Here is a 21777-nt window from a genome sequence, read left to right as displayed (position 1 = left end):
GCATGCTGACATGACAGTGGGAATTGAGAGGTGTCACCTTGTGCTTGGGATGGGGTACAAGATCCAGGTGCAGAGATCAGGCAGCGTCTTACTAACAAAGGGTCAATGGCCAGCAAACAGGAACAAAGGAGGTCTGGCAAAAGGCGAGGTCAGGAGGCAGGCAAAGGTCGGGCGATCAGGCAAACAAACTATACTGGGGAAATCTGAGACGACAGGGTCTTAGAAACTAGCAAAGATCAGAGAACAGAAGTCGATCTAGTAAACAGGCTCAGGATTGTTACTGGACATAAACAAAACTTTGCAAAGACTTGTGGGAGCAGAGCGGAATATATAGTGGCAGAAAGGGCAGGTGAAACTGGAAACAGGTGTGTAGGGCAAAGTGATGAAGCAGGTAAGTGGTGAGTGAATTGTGACCTCTAGTGGTGAAAATGGGAAAGCATGGGGGAATATGACAAGAGGCTTGTTATGACGATTTTGAACTTTATTATATCCCACAACTTTTATTTAAGTAATGGGCAGTATACAAATCTAAATTAGACATCTGAAGTGTGGTATACACCAATCAGCCATAACATTGTGACCACTGACAGGTGAAGTGAATAACACTGATAATCTCGTTATCATGGCACCTGTCAGTGGGTGGGATATATTAGGCAGCAAGTGAACATTTTGTCCTCAAAGTTGATGTGTTAGATGCAGGAAAAATGGGCAAGTGTAAGGATTTGAGCGACAAGGGCCAAATTGTGATGGCTGGACAACTGGGTCAGAGCATCTCCAAAACTGCAGCTCTTGTTGGGTGTTCCCGGTCTGCATTGTTCAGTACTTATCAAAAGTGGTCCAAGGAAGGAAAAGCGGTGAACTGGCGACAGGGTCAAGGGCAGCCAAGGCTCATTGATGCACGTGGGGAGCGAAGGCTGTCCAATGTGGTCCGATCTAACAGACGAGCTACTGTAGCTTATATTGCTGAAAATGTTAATGCTGGTTCTGATAGAAAGGTGTCAGAACACACAGTGCATCGCAGTTTGTTGCATATGGGGCTGCGTAGCTGCAGACCAGTCAGGGTGCCCATGCTGACCCCTGTCCACTGCTGAAAGCACCTACAATGGGCACGTGAGTATCAGAACTGGACTACAGAGCAATGGAAGAATGTGGCCTGGTCTGATGAATCACGAGTTCAAGGTGTTGACTTGGCCTCCAAATTCCCCAGATCTCAATGCAATCGAGCATCTGTAGGATGTGCTGGACAATCAAGTCCGATCCATGGAGGCCCCACCTCACAACTTACAGGACTTAAAGGATCTGCTGATAACGTCTTGGTGCCAGATACCACAGCACACCTTCAGAGGTCTAGTGGAGTCCATGCCTCGACGGGTCAGGGCTGTTTTGGAGGCAAAAGGGGGACCTACACAATATTAGGCAGGTGGTCATAATGTTATGGTTGATCGGTGTAGTATTGTAACGCTTGTGGGGGTTTCCAAGCAGTAGACCCAACACTTCATTGTGGGTGCAACAACAAATAGTTAATTTATTATTACTGCAGTACACACAGGTCTCAGTGACTGAACACACTGACTCGTTCTTCTGCCTCCCTTCACCTTTTATGCCCTCTCCCTATGCTGCTCCCCGCCGCAACACCATTACCACATTAACCCTTTATTGGATTTATTGGACAGTTTATTTTAACAAGAGAAAACAAATCTATGTGATTGTCACGTGATATTTTGTCAAAAAACAAAACAAAACAAAAATTCTAATCCCAGTTAATTTTCCCTTCTATCCTGACAAGTGCTCCAGTATCTGCTGATGAGAAACATCCCCATCCCCACGGCTAAAGAATCTCCTGACAGTTTTTTGCATATTTAAAACAGAATTCAAAGGTGGGCTTTCCTGAGTACCATACAGACCAGATTTGTGTAGTGCTTGGGTTATTGTTGTCACATGCACATTTGACAGGTCCTGCCCATAAAAACCTGTAGATCTGATCAGTCTCCTTCTTGCTCGGTCATCCAGTTTGGAGGGATGGCCTGATCTAGGCAGGGTCTTGGTGGTGCCATACACCTTCCACTTCTTAATAATAATCTTGACCCTGCTCCAAGGGATATTCAAGGCCTATGATATTTTTGTTATACCCATCCCCTGATCTGTGCCTTTCAACAGCTTTAGTCCAGAATTATTTTGAAAGCTCCTTTGTGCTAGAGGCACACCTCCCGATACATGTTGATCAGTAGAGGAAACATGCTACACCAAAAGTAGGGGACTAGAACACTACCAACTTCATATATATTATAAATATATACACTGATCAGCCATAACATTATGACCACCTGCCTAATATTGTGTAGGTCCTCCTTTTGCCTCCAAAACAGCCCTGACACGTCGAGGCATGGACTCCACTAGACCTCTGAAGGTGTGCTGTGGTATCTGGCACCAAGACGTTAGCAGCAGATCCTTTAAGTCCTGTAAGTTGTGAGGTGGGGCCTCAATGGATCGGACTTGTTTGTCCAGCACATTCCACAGATGCTCGATTGGATTGAGATCTGGGGAATTTGGAGGCCAAGTCAACACCTTGAACTCGTGATTCATCAGACCAGGCCACATTCTTCCATTGCTCTGTAGTCCAGTTCTGATACTCACGTGCCCATTGTAGGTGCTTTCGGCAGTGGACAGGGGTCAGCATGGGCACCCTAACTGGTCTGCGGCTACGCAGCCCCATACGCAACAAACTGCGATGCACTGTGTGTTCTGACACCTTTCTATCAGAACCAGCATTAACTTTTTCAGCAATTTGAGCTACAGTAGCTCGTCTGTTAGATCGGACCACACGGGACAGCCTTTGCTCCCCACATGCATCAATGAGCCTTGACCGCCCTTGACCCTGTCGCCGGTTCACCGCTTTTCCTTCCTTGGATCACTTTTGATAGGTACTGACCACTGTAGACCGGGAACTCCGCACAAGAGCTGCAGTTTTGGAGATGCTCTGACCCAGTCGTCTAGCCATCACAATTTGGCCCTTGTCAAAGTCGCTCAGATGCTTACGCTTGCCCATTTTTCCTGCTTCTAACACATCAACTTTGAGGACAAAATGTTCACTTGCTGCCTAATATATCCCACCCACTGACAGGTGCCATGATAATGAGATTATCAGTGTTATTCACTTCACCTGTCAGCGGTCATAATGTTATGGCTGATCGGTGTATATGCATATTATCATCAGCCCTAGTTGATCCACTACTAGATTAATGCCCCCTCCCCCCCCAAGGCCATTTGTTTCGATCTACAGCGTCTTTTTTCCAGGTTATTCCAGCAAAGCTTCTGATCTCATATTTTATATATATATATATATATATATATATATATATATAGCTTTCTTGGACATTTTTTATCTAGGTATCCATTCTGTAGCTTCTTAAGTCCATCTCTAATCTGTTCTTCTTGTAATGTGTCTGGCCTGTCGTCACATATACAGACCATTTAACATTGATTTCTGAACTTGTATATGCTTCTTCTTATATCTAATTTGTTTCTGTACCTAGGGCCGGATTTAATAAAAATTTTGACCCACACGCTAATAGCAAACTACAAAGCTGTACATCATAGCAGTTACATTTCTGATTAGAAGAAAGTGGCATCTTACTGAAAATGAAGCTGCAACAGAGTACAGTTCTGTAGTTTTCAATTAGCAGGTGGGTCAAAGTTTTGATTTAATCCAGCCCCTAGTCTCATTATTCCAATTAAGGAAACACTGGAAATTGGACACATAGCTCAATGCTGTCCTTCACATTATTAGTGTAGAGTGAAATTGAAGGCGGTTTAAATTGTTAACTTGAAGATTTTGGTGCAACAGTGTTTTTTTTAAATGTTGAAGCTTAAAGCAGAAGACTTATGTGCAGCAAATGGAACTAGTAAAAGAAAAGTGAAAGATCACTGGAGATAAACCACAGAGTCATAGAAGGGTCAATTCTGCAACCTCAGGAGGTGGGTGGAAATTTGACTTTTTTTAAAAATAAAATAACATTTATATAAATCATATTATACAAGTTATTCAATAATATTCTACCAAAATAAATACACAGTAAAATTGTGTGCAACCATGTATACACTAAATATTTAGTAAATCGCTATGTATTCTTACGTCTTTCACCAGTTTCAGCAGAGAATAAACGAGTCCTTGGAAAAAGCTGCACCCGAGGTCATTTTGCCCTTTCTCACAGTATTAATACTGTATTACAAAATGTTTGCCAATGAAAGCAGTGACATTGCATTCCTAAATTATATGAAAACATTCCAGTAGATGAAGAATCTGTTGAATGCCAACACAGCCATCACCCATAGAACACCATCTCTACTGTAATGCATGGTGGTGGAAGCATAATGTTATGAGGATGTTTCTGGGGCACTTGGATGGATAGAAGGGAAAATGTAAGAAAATCGTTGTTGAGGAAAACCTGAAAACATACAGTGAGGGAAAAAAGTATTTGATCCCCTGCTGATTTTGTACGTTTGCCCACTGACAAAGAAATGATCAGTCTATAATTTTAATGGTAGGTGTATTTTAACAGTGAGAGACAGAATAACAAAAAAAAAATCCAGAAAAACACATTTCAAAAAAGTTATAAAATGATTTGCATGTTAATGAGTGAAATAAGTATTTGATCCCCTATCAATCAGCAAGATTTCTGGCTCCCAGGTGTCATTTATACAGGTAACGACCAGTAACTCCCTCACTCAGCTCGTTACCTGTATAAAAGAAACCTCAATCAATCAATCAGATTCCAAACTCTCCACCATGGCAAAGACCAAAGAGCTGTCCAAGGATGTCAGGGACAAGATTGTAGACCTACACAAGGCTGGAATGGGCTACAAGACCATCGCCAAATAGCTTGGTGAGAAAATGACAACAGCTGGTGCGATTATTCGCAAATGGAAGAAACACAAAATAACTGTCAGTCTCCCTTGGTCTGGGGTTCCATGCAAGATCTCACCTCGTGGACGTGGAGAATGGTGAGGAATCAGCCCAGAACTACACGGGAGGATCTTGTTAATGATCTCAAGGCAGCTGGGACCATAGTCACCAAGAAAACAATTGGTAACACACTACACTGTGAAGGACTGAAATCCTGCAGCGCCCGCAAGGTCCCCCTGCTCAAGAAAGCACAGGCCTGTCTGAAGTTTGCCAGTGAACATCTGAATGATTCAGAGGAGAACTGGGTGAAAGTGTTGCGGTCAGATAAGACCAAAATCGAGCTCTTTGGCATCAACTCAACTCACCGTGTTTGGAGGAGGTGAAATGCTGCCTATGACCCCAAGAACACTATCCACACCGTCAAACATGGAGGTGGAAACATTATGCTTTGGGGGTGTTTTTCTGCTAAGGGGACAGGACAACTGCACCGCATCAAAGGGACGATGGACGGGGCCATGTACTGTCAAATCTTGGGTGAGAACCTCCTTCCCTCAGCCAGGGCATTGAAAATGGGTCGTGGATGGGTATTCCAGCATGACAATGACCCAAAACACACAGCCAAGGCAACAAAGGAGTGGCTCAAGAAGAAGCACATTAAGGTCCTGGAGTGGCCTAGCCAGTCTCCAGACCTTAATCCCATAGAAAATCTGTGGAGGGAGCTGAAGGTTCGAGTTGCCAAACGTCAGCCTCGAAACCTTAATGACTTGGAGAGGATCTGCAAATAGGAGTGGGACAAAATCCTTTCTGAGATGTGTGCAAACCTGGTGGCCAACTACAAGAAACGTCTGACCTCTGTGATTGCCAACAAGGGTTTTGCCACCAAGTACTAAGTTGAAGGGGTCAAATACTTATTTCCCTCATTAACATACAAATCAATTCATAATTCATCAATTCTGTCTCTCACTGTTAAAATACACCTACCATTAAAATTATAGACTGATCATTTCTTTGTCAGTGGGCAAACGTACAAAATCAGCAAGGGATCAAATTCTTTTTTCCCTCACTGTATATATATATATATATATATATATATATATATACACTGATCAGCCATAACATTATGACCACCTGCCTAATATTGTGCAGGTCCCCCTTTTGCTGCCAAAACAGCCATGGCCCGTTGAGGCATGGACTCCACTAGACCTCTGAAGGTGTGCTGTGGTACCTGGCACCAAGACATTAGCAGCAGATCCTTTAAGTCCTGTAAGTTGCGAGGTGGGGCGGACTTGTTTGTCCAGCACATCCCACAGATGCTCGATTGGATTGAGATCTGGGGAATTTGGAGGCCAAGTCAACACCTTGAACTCGTGATTCATCAGACCAGGCCACCTTCCTCCATTGCTCTGTGGTCCAGTTCTGATGCTCACATGCCCATTGTAGGCCATACGCAACAAACTGCGATGCACTGTGTGTTTTGACACCTTTCTATCAGAACCAGCATTAACTTTTTCAGCAATTTGAGCTATAGTAGCTCGTCTATTGGATCGGACCACACAGGCCAGCCTTCGCTCCCCACGTGCATCAATGAGCCTTTGCCGCCCATGACCCTGTGCGCCGGTTCATCGCTTTTCCTTCCTTGGACCACTTTTGATAGGTACTGACCACTGCAGACCAGGAACACCCAACAAGAGCTGCAGTTTTGGAGATGCTCTGACCCAGTCATCTAGCCATCACAATTTGGCCCTTGTCAAAGTCGCTCAGATCCTTACACTTGCCCATTTTTCCTGCTTCTAACACATCAACTTTGTGGACAAGATGTTCACTTGCTGCCTAATATATCCCACCCACTGTCCGGTGCCATGATAATGAGATTATCAGTGTTATTAACTTCACCTGAAAGTAGTCATAATTGTATGGCTGATCGGTGTATATACACACAGACAGAGGGAACAGCGAGTCAGCTGTTCCAGCGGTCCGTCCCTCCCCAGGGAAGTCCAGGGCAGTTCAGTGTGGTGCCTGTGCAGTTCGCCCAGTGCAGCGTCAATATATATAAATCAAATATATAACAAAAAACTTGTAGGGATCATTTGATTGTTTTCATGTGCTTTCATAGAGGAGAGATCTTATTGAAAACAATTAACAAATTTAATTATTTACCTAACATTATATCTGTGGTTTTGCACTTCCTTGAGTCATGCACTGTATTAGTTAATTGCATAATTTGCATATTGTATTTTCTTGTTTCAAGTTTTAAGTTTCAACCACATTGCTGGGGAGTTTGTTCCAGATTGTGATGACTCTCTGTGTGAAGAAGTGTCTCCTGTTTTCTGTCTTGAATGCCTGAAGCCCAATTTCCATTTGTGTCCCTGGGTCCGTGTGTCCCTGCTGATCTGGAAAAGCTCCTCTGGGTTGATGTGGTCAATGCCCTTCATGATTTTGAATACTTGAATCAAATCCCCCTATAGTCTCCTCTGTTCCAGGGTGAAAAGGTTCAGTTCCCTCAGTCTCTGAGGGAGGACATTCCCTTCAAACCTGGAATAAGTCTGGTCGCTCTCCTCTGAACTGCCTCTAGAGCAGCGATATCCTTATTGAAGTGTGGAGCCCAGAACTGTAAACAGTATTCTAGATGAGGTCTAACTAGTGCATTGTACAGTGTTAACATTACTTCCCTTGTTTTAAATTCTACATTTTTTACAATATACCCTAGCATTTTGTTTGCCTTTTTTTATTGCTTCCCCACATTGTTTGGATGGGGAAAGTGAGGAGATCACATAGACTCCTAGGTCTTTCTCATGCTTTACTTCATCTAGTTCTATTCCTCCCATAGTGTAATTATACTGGACTATACTTCCAGTTAGAAGCAACTCCTCTAATCGATACCCTTTGTTCCCTATACATCAACCAGTTCATAATCCATCTACTTACATTACCCTGAATACCTACAGCTTCCAATTTTATGATCAGTCTTTTGTGTGGAACCTTATCAAAAGCTTTATGAACAATATACAATTGTACGTCAACCCTTGATAAGGTTGTTTGCTAATTAATAAATACATCAATACACAATAAAACATATAATAATAATTATAAGGCCATTTATAAGGTCAGATTTTTTATAAAAAGCTACATCTGCTCAAATAATTTTGAAAAGACTTTTTAGATTTTTACATCTAGGTTTGAAGTGGTTAAATATGTTTCATTCTTTTGTTTTTCAAGTTTATCTTGTAACACAAAACAAATTCTACACAAATATTAGACAACCAGAATGATTGTGTTACGACTTAATCAGAGTTAGAATGAAAATATTTAATTAGGGAATGATAGGAATTTGGAATTAGGAAATTATAATTAGAATTAAATAACCAAGTAGCAGAATCCCAGCACAAGAAGGGGATTGGACTGCTGGCAGATTGGCTGCCAAGAAGAACTCATGCACTTGAGTCTCTGATAACTTCCAGATGCATGAAAAGAACTGCAAAGGCTGAATGAGAGGAATTCAGTATAGCTTAAGTCCCAAAAAGAAAAAGTCAGCGGCAGAGGAAGATTGTTTGTGGTTTTATTCTTCCCAAAGGGGTGTTTATTCTTAACCCTGCCTTGATTGTGGACACTGTGGTCTGTTTGTAACTCTCCTTGGACATTAAGATGCAGTGGAAGGTTGTAATTGTTGCTCTTGTTTATTATAATATCTATACATCTGCCAACCATGGGAAGAATAAAGGTAAGACAATGATTTCTATCTATTTGTATTTTGCTGTATTTGTTTCTTCATGCATTTGCTTTGCATACAATTGTAGAAGCAGAGTATATGAATTGCATAATTTGTGAAAATAAATTCCAAAATGTAACAACTTACCTATCCAACAGAAGGCTTCCTATGTTCTTCCAGAATTTTCACCAACCCAACGCATTCTCCATATGGTGTACTGGTATGACCACAACACTACATCTTAGGAAAATAAATAAAATGGCTCATTTTTATTATTCTTTTGATGTAGCAAGATTACCACCATATGTTCATGTTTTTACTTATCCCCTTCAAAAATCAATGGGCTGTGAAAAGGAAGTAGACTTAAAATTTGTGTCATTCTGCTTGAGGCATATTTCAGAGATCAGGCACATATATGCAAATATAGGATGACTAAAATCATTATTTAAATGGAAATTAAAACACTTTACTTTTTCACAATATTTTTATTTGAGAAACACACATCAATTATATTCTTGATATTACATTCCTATTAATCTGCTACCAAAATAAAATAACACTGTGTTCATATATATATATATATATATATATATATATATATATATATCAAGGATTGGCCACATGATTAGAATTATTGCTGCAGATTGCAACAGTCCAGTCTGTATTCTATTTAAATACCTCACATTTTCTAGGAAAAACAATTCAATATTGAAAACAGGTCATCCTATTACAATGAACCAATTCAATTAAAAAGAGATGATTATGAAATACTGTATGTTTGGTGTTTCAAAGGAGTGTAAATTCCAGTGATTTCTACAGGCCATCATTACTTTTATAAGAGATGCTGCAGCATTTGCCTCTGGCTTTTAGCTTTTTTCTGTTCTACATGTGTGCTATCAATACATACCTACTGACAGAAAACTATCATTTACAGAATACAATCTGCAGAAGATGTCTTTCCGTGATTTTTGATTCGCTGCCTGTGGTCATAGTGTCTTTAAAACCTTACATTTTGTCTCAGAACACGAATGACTGTTATGATCAGGCCTTTAGTGGTAGACAGCAGGTTGACAGAAGGAAGGCAACTGGTTTATATCATGGACATTGATGAAGATATTCTGATACAGATCCACAGGTTCAAAGAACTATCTTTGTATGATTAAAACATGGTGAAGACATTCTGTGGAAATGTTTGCTCACATCCTAGGTTCATCTGGCATTATATTATATTACTGTGGAGGGTTTTTAATGGAAGACTGTGATTAATGCATTGCCTGCATTTATGAAAGGTGGGTCATTGTTTCATGTATAGTGATCCCACATGAATGTACCAACACAAAAGCAGTATACATGTTTTTGCAAGACTTTACTTTTTCTTTTTAAGAATTAAATATACAACAGAAATTTAAATTTTGCAGCTGAAATTTGAAGAATATAGTTATTGTCATAATGGGACTCTAGGGATAGTGCACTTAATAAGCATTTCCAATGACTGAAGTTTTCTTCTTAAAATTGTTGAATATTTGTTAATCATTATTTGCATCCATCTGACAAACAATTACATGTTTGCAAATGCCCTTAGTGGTAATGAATCTCACAGGACAGATACAATTCTCTTTCACATACATTTGAATTAGCTTATCAACAGTGATCAGTATTTACTTTAGGGCTGTAATAAAAAAGGGTGATGGAGAGGATGAATACAATTATTTGGGACATTATTAATTATTTGAAAACTTCATAGTAATTTCAAGAAAACTAAAATATGTAGTAATTGTAATGCTGGCTACATAATTTTGTAGATATTGTAATGAGCAGGGTGTCTCCCTTCTTTTTAGTGACAGACGGACAGACATGTCGGTTTAAATCAATGTCAGGATGTTTATTGCCCTTGAAAACACTGTCTGAGATCAGCTGAGACCCACGCCAAAACAACTAATAACCTCTCCACACACGGTCACTCCTGCACAGCATCTCTCCTTAGCAGCAGGGGTGGGGGTCTCTCACCCTGTCGGATCCCCAATTCACTTTCTGCAATAGTGAGGCCCTCTCTATAGGCAGACCAGTATCGGCACTGTCCGGCCCTCTGGCAGCGGTGCACGGTCTCCCTGCTTCCCTCCGGCCTCGGCCCAATGGCTGGCAATTATGTCGCCAGCATGGGTGTTCACTGAATCTCCACTTTTGATGCCAGTGTAATGTATACCAGAGTGTAACAAATTCAACAAACTCTCCAGTGTTATTAAAGGTGGGTTATTTATTTATTTTCTTCTTATTTAACTGAGTTAAACAAGCAACATTAAGCAAGAACAGAGACTCTTTGGAGAACACGCATGCGTAGCCTACATGGCAGTCCCCCAAATAAAATAATCATGTAATATAATACCAACAGTTCTGGGTGATGAAAAAAACTGAGACAGAAAATTCAGAACATACATAACATGTTATTTTTTAATGATTTTTGTGACTTTTCTGATTTCCCCTATTGACTTCCAGGAAAGTAGCTCCAGAGTTAACACCCCCGTGATGTCATGTCATATTTTCCGATCTATGATTTCTGGTAGGTAGAATGAGCTGGACATGAAAAACTCACTCCACAGAATGTGTTTCTACTTATAGAATAACCTGAGAAAATATGGATTTTTGTTGGAGTTCCCCTTTAACCTATAATATTTTATATATATATATATATTGTGATAAGTTTCAGGAATTGCATTATATAAAATATTTTTTTTAAAACATAACATGCTAAAATACATAATATAATACAATATACAGTGAGGGAAAAAAGTATTTGATCCCCTGCTGATTTTGTACGTTTGCCCACTGACAAAGAAATTATCAGTCTATAATTTTAATGGTAGGTGTATTTTAACAGTGAGAGACAGAATAACAGCAAAAAAATCCAGAAAAACGCATTTCAAAAAAGTTATAAATTGATTTGCATGTTAATGAGGGAAATAAGTATTTGATCCCCTATCAATCAGCAAGATTTCTGGCTCCCAGGTGTCTCTTAAAGGGAGTGCTCCTAATCTCAGCTCGTTACCTGTATAAAAGACACCTGTCCACAGAAGCAATCAATCAATCAGATTCCAAACTCTCCACCATGGCCAAGACCAAAGAGCTGTCCAAGGATGTCAGGGACAAGATTGTAGACCTACACAAGGCTGGAATGTGCTACAAGACCATCGCCAAGCAGCTTGGTGAGAAGGTGACAACAGTTCGTGCAATTATTTGCAAATGGAAGAAACACAAAATAACTGTCAGTCTCCCTCGGTCTGGGGCTCCATGCAAGATCTCACCTCGTGGAGTTTCAATGATCATGAGAACGGTGAGGAATCAGCCCAGAACTACACGGGAGGATCTTGTTAATGATCTCAAGGCAGCTGGGACCATAGTCACCAAGAAAACAATTGGTAACACACTACGCCGTGAAGGACTGAAGTCCTGCAGCGCCCACAAGGCCCCCCTGCTCAAGAAAGCACATGTACAGACCCGTCTGAAGTTTGCCAATGAACATCTGAATGATTCAGAGGAGAACTAGGTGAAAGTGGTGTCAGATGAGACCAAAATCAAGCTCTTTGGCATCAACTCAACTCGCCGTGTTTGGAGGAGGAGGAATGACCCCAAGAACACCATCCCCACCGTCAAACATGGAGGTGGAAACATTATGCTTTGGGGGTGTTTTTCTGCTAAGGGGACAGGACAACTGCACCGCATCAAAGGGACGATGGACGGGGCCATGTACCGTCAAATCATGGGTGAGAACCTCCTTCCCTCAGCCAGGGCATTGAAAATGGGTCGTGGATGGGTATTCCAGCATGACAATGACCCAAAACACACAGCCAAGGCAACAAAGGAGTGGCTCAAGAAGAAGCACATTAAGGTCCTGGAGTGGCCTAGCCAGTCTCCAGACCTTAATCCCATAGAAAATCTGTGGAGGGAGCTGAAGGTTCGAGTTGCCAAACGTCAGCCTCGAAACCTTAATGACTTGGAGAGGATCTGCAAAGAGGAGTGGGACAAAATCCCTCCTGAGATGTGTGCAAACCTGGTGGCCAACTACAAGAAACATCTGACCTCTGTGATTGCCAACAAGGGTTTTGCCACCAAGTACTAAGTCGAAGGGGTCAAATACTTATTTCCCTCATTAACATGCAAATCAATTTATAAGTTTTTTTAAATGCATTTTTCTGGATTTTGTTGTTGTTATTCTGTCTCTCACTGCTAAAATACACCTACCATTAAAATTATAGACTGATCATTTCTTTGTCAGTGGGCAAACGTACAAAATCAACAAGGGATCAAATATTTTTTCCCCCACTGTAGCTCCAATGTAGCCTCCTTTTAATTTACCCTTCATCAATGCTATGAATTCATTTGGAGGCTACTGTATGTATATACATTGGGAGAAAGAGAACTGTGAAGGATATTTTATTTTGTACATTTTCATTGTCATCGGTGATACATAACACTAGCTCCCATTAACTTAACTTTGACACCCCTGTATTCGGATTTTGATAAAATTTGCACAAGCTAGCAAGCTAATTATAGCCACTTGCACAATCACAGATTTTAGTTTTTTTATTATTATTTTATGTTTTGGAGTGTGGTATAATTAGTATAACCTAGTTATGTTATCAAAGAAAAGGAAGGTTGATAAGGAGTATAGATTTGTCCAAGAAAAGTGGAGTAATTAATATTTCTTTGTGGAGGTTAATGGAAAGTCAACATTCTTGATCTGCACACAGCAAATAGCTGTCCCCAAAGAGTACAATGTTTGGAGGCATTATGAATCAAATCATGCAATGAAATACAACAAATACTCTGTGAAGATGCACAGTGACAAAGTTGCCGAACTCGAGAAATCATCATCAAGTAAGTGAGGTGGCAGTTAATGCTAGCTATATGATTGCACATGAACTTGCTCAGTCATCGAAACCTTTTTCACATTGGGAGCATGATCAAGAGATGCATGCTTATCAGTGCAGATTTAAGAGAGGGTTAGTGTTATATTTTTGAATATGGATGGATATTTATTTATTCACCAAGGACACTGAAAACCTGATGTCTATGTAGGACAAACAAACATATATGGATGGGTGACAAATTAATGAAAAAAACAACATAGAGTGTCTCAGTAAGGTGTTGGGCCACCATGAGCCACCAGAACAGCTTCAATGCTCTTGGCATAGATTCTATGAGTCTCTGGAACTCTACTGGAGGGATGGAACACCATTCTTTCAAAAGATATTCCCTCATTTGGTGTTTTGATGATGGTGGTGGAGAGCGCAGTCTAATACATTGGTCCAAAATCTCCCATAGGTGTTCAATTGGGTTGAGATCTGGTGACTGCGAAGGCCATAGCATATGATTCACATAATTTTCATACTCATCCAACCATTCAGTGACCCCTCATGCCCTGTCAATGGGGCATTGTCATCCTGGAAGAGACCACTCCCATCAGGATAGAAATGTTTCGCCCTTGCATAAAGGTGATCACTCAGAATAACTTTGTAATTATTTGTAGTGACCCTTCCCTCTAAGGGGATAAGTGGACCCAAACCATGCCAGGAAAAAGCCCCCCACAGCATAACAGAGCCTCCGGTACCACTCACTGTAGGGGTCAAGTAGTCTGGCTTGTACCGTTCTCTTGGTGTCGCCACACATGCACTCGCCCACTTGTCGAGAACACTAGCCAGTTGAGCGTCTTTGTGACTGAAACTCCTGTCATTCCTGCCACAATAATGACCCCACTTTTAAAGTCACTTAGATCCTTTCTTCTTGCCATCTTGATCCAAAATTGAGGTCAACTGGGCCCGCTCAGCATTTTTATACATGCCATAGAGCATGATAGGATGTTAATTGCTTAATTGTATCATACAGTACACCTCTTTGGAGGCATCTGCATTCATTATGTTGCTCCACTCATTTAATTCAGGTTTTTCCTTTAAATTCTCACCTTTGTTTCCTTTGTTTGAATACAGTGTTTTTAGTTAGCTGATTTTTAAAACTAAACCAGAGGTAAGCCCTATAATATTTTTCAACGTCTGTCACTGCTGAAATATTTTAAGGCAAAGTCTGAGGTTATGGAATTGAAGAAACCCTCTTAAATTGATGAAAACGGCAGCGCAGGAGTTGTGTTGCAAATGGTAAAGAAGTCTTTTAATCAGGCCGGCCCGGAAAAAAACAGAGTGAACTCGTGTTCAAACAGCTTTCTTACAGATCTCTTCCGGGTTTTACATTTTATACAGTAGTAAACAAAAGGTGAATAATGTCCAATCAGCAGAGGGCAGTGTCCCAGATGTGCATGTGGATTGGCTCAGCCCTCACTTCTCTACTTCCTATTCCTTCTTTGGAGTGTAGAGTTACCAAGCATCGGGGGTGACATCGCCGTTTCCTCCGCAAAGCATTCTGGGATGTGCAAAGGACTGTGGGGGAGAGAGTGGTTCGACGTGTTTTGCATGTGGAACCAGACAAAGAGAAAAGTCGCTGTGCAGGGGGAGGGAAGAGTTGTTCCACGTGTTTTACACATGGAACCAGAAAAGTGGGTGTGCAGCGGGAGAGAGACAGACAGACAGAACTATACAACAACATTTTATATATTCCATTCAAGGAAATATATATACATATTCATATACATTTGAATATTTATGCAGAGCTGATATGTCATTTATTGTATTTAAATTTGACAAGACCTCAGGTCTTTCAGGAATCATTTAAAATCCAGATGACAATTAACTGCATGCAGGTGTGGGATATAGTTTTCAGTATTTTTCAATACTACTAGTTTGGTGATGGAGTGTAAATAAAATATCCCTCCTCCTCCTGTTTCAATCTGGTTTTGGTACAATTAAATACATCTGTTCAGGGGATGGGCAATGTTTTTTTTCCTTAGTATAGGTATTTTTAAATCAAGAAATACCTGACAAAAATCAAGATTTGATCAATTAACACTTTTCCCTTTCCCTTCTACATTGAAGAAAAATAAATCATTCATACAATTTATTTCAAATATCATAAATATTTCAAATTTGGCATTTCAGTTGCTTGTAATTTTATTGTTTTACTATGGTCTTATAAATCCCAAGCATTTGTTTTAGAGTTGCGCTGCTTCCGTGTTGGCTGTACAGTAGTAGTAGTCATAGTACATTGATGAGCAGCTGCAATCAAAGCTGCCTGTTAGACATTGCTATGTATCGTTAACACACTGATACAATGTTGTAATCATTAACCAGAAAGTGTGGCAGACAGATTTATGGAGACAAAAAATAATCTATGTGTTCCAATACAGATAGCCTATTATTTGTGATTTCTAGAACATGAAACCTTGGTATGGTAACTTAGTCTTTGCCATACCTAAATCACACCTAATATTTTTATATTTTGGTATGTTGGTTTTGCCATAAATGTGGGCTGGAGAAACAGAACTTTGCGGGCCGATTTTTGGTCCCAGTCTTCCCCTGGGTTTGAGCTCATGTGGTGTGTAAAGTGGAGGTGTCTGAATTAGTTACAGTGGCTCTCAAAAGTATTCACCACCCTTGGACTTTTCCACATTTTATTGTGTTACAACATGCCATCAGAATGGATATAATCAGGAGTTGTTGGCACTGATCATCACAGAAAATGTCAAAGTGAAAAATATAATCTGCATTTTTTTCAAAATTAATTACAAATACAAAACAGAAAATAATTGAATGCATAAGTCAATATTTGGTAAAGGCAATTTTGGCAGCAATTACAGCCATGTGTCTATGTGGCTAAGTCTCTACCAGCTTTGCACATCTGGACATGGCAATGTTTGCCCATTCTTCTTTGCAAGCATCCCCATAGCATGATGCTGCCGCTACCATGCTTCACGGTAGGGATGGTGTTATCAGGATGATGTGCGGTGTTAGGCTTGCGCCAAACATACCGCTTAATGTTGAGGCCAAAAAGCACTATTTTGGTCTCATCAGACCATAGAATCTCCACTTGGTCTCAGAGTCTCCCACATGCCTTCTAGTTGAGATTTGATGCTAGTTTTTTTCAAAAATGGCTTTCGTTTTGCCCCTCTTCATATAAAGGCCACTTTTGTGAAGCACCTGGGCTATTGTTGCAGTATGCACAGTGTCTCTCAGCTCAGCCATGGAAGACTGTAACTCCTATAGAGTCACGATAGGCCTCTTAGTGGCCTCCCTGACTAGTGCCCTTCTCGCCCGGATACTCAGTTTTTGAGGATGGCCTGATCTAGGCAGATTCACAGTTATATTCTCTCCATATCTTAATAATGGACTTTACTGTGCTCCAGGGGATATTCAATGCCTTGGAAATGTTCTTATATCCTACCCCTGATTGGTGCTTTTGAAGAACATTATTACGGATTTGATTTGAATGTTCATTCATCTTCATTATGTAGTTTTTGTTAGGAATTGTACTAACCAACTGTGGGACCTCCCAGACCTTGGGTGGACTCCACTCCAACTAATTACGAGACTTCTAAAGACAATTGGTTTCACCACAGTTCAATCAGGTGTGTCATAGCAATGAGGGTGATTACTTATAACAAGAAGAATTTGCAGATTATATTTTTCACTTTGACATTATGGACATTTTCTGTGTTAAAAAAAAACTGATTAAATAAATTCTGATTTCATGAAATGTGGAAAAGTCCAAGGGGGGTGAATGCTTTTAAGACCGACTGTTGATCTATCTATCTCGTTTTATATATATATATATATATATATATATATATATATATAACCATATAAAATATGTATCTACATTTATTATACAAAATCATATACTTATATTTAATACATGAACCATTAACTTTGTTTTTTGTAGCCAAGAAATCATCAGTGAAGTTATATTGTGGTTTTATTTAGTGTGAAAACTTTTAAAGCAATTTTTCTCCTCTGTGAGACTCAAAGCCAATACACACTTTTCAAATCGTATGGGGGACTAAGCTTTTATATGGAGTTTAATTATCTGCTTTTCCCCCACATGTTGGGGCCAGTGGTCTCTGAGAACCTTCAATGGACTCTTTGGAAGGTTGCCCTCCTTTTGTGTTTCAGAGACTTGTCAGCTTCAAGTAATCCATATGTGCTACTTCAGATTGGAAATTAAGTAGCTGCTTGTGATTAACCCCCACCTGCTCACAATGAAATCAGTACAGAAGCTACGTATTGACGACACACATATCAACAACCTGAAAGAAGATGCGCATATACAATCTCTGTGACCTGAAGTTAATCCTGTAGAGCTCTATAAGCATTTCATGCTGGTCAACACCTTCCATGTCCTTATTGTATATCTTCACAGCTGCTGGTTGTGAAACCTGGACATACTGCTTTTTAGCAATGTCTAACATTCTCAACTGATGAATGTGAAGGATGAGATCATGTCTTGAAAGATAATTAAGAACATAAGAAAGTTTACAAATGAGAGAAGGCCATTCAACCCATTGTGCTCGTTTGGTGTCCATTAATAACTAAGTGATCCAAGGATCCTATCCAGTCTATTTTTAAATGTTCCCAAATGTTCAGTTTTAACCACATTGCTGGGGAGTTTGTTCAGATTGTAACAACTCTCTGTGTGAAGAAGTGCCTCCTGTTTTCTGTTTTGAATGCCTTTAAGCCCAATTTTCATTTGTGTCCTCGGGTCTGTGTGTCCCTGCTGATCTGGAAAAGCTCCTCTGGTTTGATGTGGTCGATGCCTTTCATGATTTTGAATACTTGAATCAAGTCCCCATGTAGTCTCCTCTGTTCCAGGGTGAAAAGGTTCAGTTCCCTCAGTCTCTCCGAGTAGGACATTCCCTTCAAACCTGGAATAAGTCTGGTTGCTCTCCTCTGAACTGCCTCTAGAGCAGCGATATATTTCTTGAAGTGTGGAGCCCAGAACTGTACACAGTATTCCAGATGAGGTCTAACTAGTGCATTGTACAGTCTGAACATTACTTCCATTGTTTTACACTTTTGACAATATACCCTAACATTCTGTTTGCCTTTTTTATTGCTTCCCCACATTGTTTGGATGGGGAAAGTGAGGAGCCCATGTAGACTCCTAGGTCTTTCTCATGCGTTACTTCATCTAGTTCTATTCTTCCCATAGTGTAATTATAGTGGACATTTTTGTTACCTGCATGTAATACCTTGCACTTGTCCACATTGAATTTCATTTGCCAGGTGTCAGCCCACAACTGAATCTAAGTCCCTTTGAATAACATGCCCAGATTGTATCTGCTGAGCCACCTATTTTAGTATCATCTGCAAATCTGACAAGTTTGCTAACTATCCCAGAGTCAAAATCATTAATATAGATTAGAAACATCAAAGGCCCTAGTACTGATCCCTGTGGAACTCCACTAACAACCTCACTCCAGTTAGAAGCAACTCCTCTAATCAACACCCTCCGTTTCCTATACATCAACCAGTTCATAATCCATCTACTTGATCTGCATGATCTGCCTCGTCTAAACCCATGTTGACTATCTCCAAGAATATGGTTTAGTATGCTCCTAAATTTTCTATCTAATCATTTTTTCCAACATTTTACAGGTGATGCAGGTGAGACTGATTGGTCTATAATTTCCTGGCTCAGTTTTGTCCCCTTTCTTGTGGATTGGTATGACATCCCCTGTTCTAAGTGTCTTTTGGAATATTTGATTTAGCGGCCTATAAATAATACCATCTGGCCCAGGTGATTTGTTTGTTTTTAATTCTTAAGTCCCTTTAATACCTCCTCCTCATTTATCCTAACCTCTATTAGGTTAACAATCGGTCCAGTCAAACCCTGTGGCATGTTATCCGTTTTTACTTTTTTTAAAACCTATATGAAATACTCATTTAGAACTTTTGCCACATCTTGTTCGTTTTCCAAGATACTTCCATTGTTGCCCTTTAGCTGTTTCACTTCCTCCTTTATTGACCTCTTGCTGTTGTAGTATTGAAAAAATCTCTTTGCATTAGTTTTAGCTCCAAGAGCTATGCTTCTTTCTATTTCCCTCTTTGCTTTCCTGATCCCTTTCTTAAGACGTATTTGCAATTCAACTCTTTGTATTTAGTTTAATCTCTATCCCTTTTGTATGCGCTATACAACATTTTCTTTCTCTTTATGTATTTTTGCATACCTCTATTAAACCATTTTGGCGAATGTTTTATGGTCCTCAAGTTTTGGTACAAATTTCTCCTGAGCCTCAAGTAGTATATTCTTAAAATATAACCATCCATTTTCAACTGACTCTGTATCCATTGTGCTCCAGTCTACCTCTTCTAAGTGCCGCCTCATACCTTCAAGGTTTGCTTTTCTAAAATTGTAGACCTTTGTTTTAGACTTGGTCCTTGTTTTTTAAAGAATGCCTCAAAGCTAACCATATTGTGCTCACAGTTTGCCATTGGTTCTCTAACTGACTCTATCTTGGTTATTTGAAAAGATCAAGTCAATGCATGCACTGTCCCTGGTTGGTTCCCTGACAAATTGAGTTAGAAACCAGTAATTTACCATCTCAACCATTTCTATTTCTGCTTCTGTAGTCCCAACTGGGCTTTCCCAGTCTATGTTTGGAAAATTGAAGTCCCCCATTATAACAGCCACATCCTTGCTACATGCAGTCCTGATAATGCAACATCTTTCTGAATATCTGAGTTGGGTGGTCTGTAACACACTCCTACCGCTAATCCTCCAGATCTTTTATTCAAAAGTTTAACCCACAAAGATTCTGTTTCGTTTTGTCATCCACTAGCTTGCATCTAGGGGCATGGTTTGATCTGACTGTGGATACAGACCAGAATCCCATTTCCTTAAGGGTGGTGACAAGACTATAAGATGCAAACCAATAGTACATGTAGATCTTCACATTCTGGTCAGTTGGAGGGCATTCTACAAGCCTCAGGGCAATGCTGAGGGATGCCTTATCTTTCATCTTAACCATACCTACATACACTTCAAAGTCATATACCACTCTGCTAGCTCCTGCATGACCAAACACATTGTTCCCCATTTGTGAGGTTTATTGTTTTTATTTACTGCTTCAGAGTAGTCTTGCCTTTGAATGGGATGATCATTTCATCAATTGAGTGATGCTCCTCAACAGGAAATGTCTCAACAGCCTGAACCAGTGTAAGAAAGTGATGCACTTTGAAAAGTGGGTCATATTCTGGGTGCTGTTATGGGAACATGTTGCTGTTATCATTGAGATGAACAGCATTTCCAAGCTTATCAAAGTGGTTATGAGGCATTACATCTGCAATTGAGCTATAGCAACATGCATTATACCAGTACATCCCAGAGGATACAACTCCAGATGAAAGTGTGTATTGTGTTCCACTCTGCATAAAATAAATGTTTGTTTACCCTGTTATGTGAATAAAGATGTCTGAAAATTGTTTAGAAGTACTGGTATGGTGTAATTTCATCATCTAGTGGATAGGTCAGCTAACCTAAATCAATAATCTTCCACACTAGGCCTCTGCTTCTCTTCACTGCTGTTACTGCTACCCTAGCTACTGCACTATTGACTAAATGTTCTTCAACAGAACTGCTTTCAGAGTGCATTTCTGGTGTGTGTGTGTGTGTGTGTCTGTGTGTGTGTGTGTGTGTGTGTGTGTGTGTGTGTGTGTGTGTGTGTGTGTATAGATGGATACTATGCTATTCTATAAGCTAAGAAAGAAGAAGTGCCAATGTGCATTTTGCTATACAGAGAAGGCCAAAAACAACTAGAGTAACAGGAATTGTCAAATGTCGCTGAAGTATGACATCGCAGTGAAGCATTGAATTACACTCTATGAAGAGACACCAAGCATCAGCCCGTATTTCTATATCAGATGACAAGATGACTTGTAATTATACCATTACCAGTACATTATTCTAATGATTGATTACAATTCAATAACATTTTTTTTTCTTGTAACATTTATTTTTGATGAGATAATTTCATATGTATATGTGGTCCAATGGATAGTTATACTGAGTTACAATTATAGTAGCAATGATTTGCAATTAGAAGGAGCTTAAGCAACTCAAATCTGAAGGTGTTTGGTCAACAACTTCCTTCAAATTAGTTACTAGATCAAATCATTTAGAGTGGGCAGTGGTGATTTTCTTGCTAAAGTTTTATAGAATTAATGCAGCTCTCCATATTCCACTCTGTTCTGCTCTACTACTCACTGTAAGGTGAGACAAACTCTCTTCCACT

General features: G+C 40.0%; 2 protein-coding genes across 2 annotated transcripts in view; one reads left to right on the top strand and one right to left on the bottom strand.

Moving 5' to 3' along the window:
• Window positions 1–8395: 8395 nt before the first annotated feature.
• The window catches only part of fam180a (family with sequence similarity 180 member A), a 47603-nt gene continuing 34221 nt past the window's right edge, over window positions 8396–21777 (top strand). The window contains exon 1 of the mRNA XM_066724598.1: window positions 8396–8621. Coding sequence (XP_066580695.1) covers window positions 8546–8621 — 76 coding nt within the window. The 5' untranslated portion in view covers window positions 8396–8545. The remainder of the gene's footprint in view (window positions 8622–21777) is intronic.
• Window positions 10567–20821, bottom strand: LOC136772054 (uncharacterized). Its single transcript, XM_066724748.1, is given in 6 exon segments — window positions 10567–10745; window positions 14976–15034; window positions 17768–17961; window positions 20521–20576; window positions 20579–20597; window positions 20600–20821. Coding segments are annotated over 6 exon segments (729 nt in total).

This window comes from Amia ocellicauda, chromosome 15 (genome assembly GCF_036373705.1).
Source record: "Amia ocellicauda isolate fAmiCal2 chromosome 15, fAmiCal2.hap1, whole genome shotgun sequence".
NCBI classification, from domain to species: Eukaryota; Metazoa; Chordata; class Actinopteri; order Amiiformes; family Amiidae; genus Amia; species Amia ocellicauda.
Note: the sequence above shows the minus strand (reverse complement) of the source record. Positions and strands in the feature narration are given on the sequence as shown.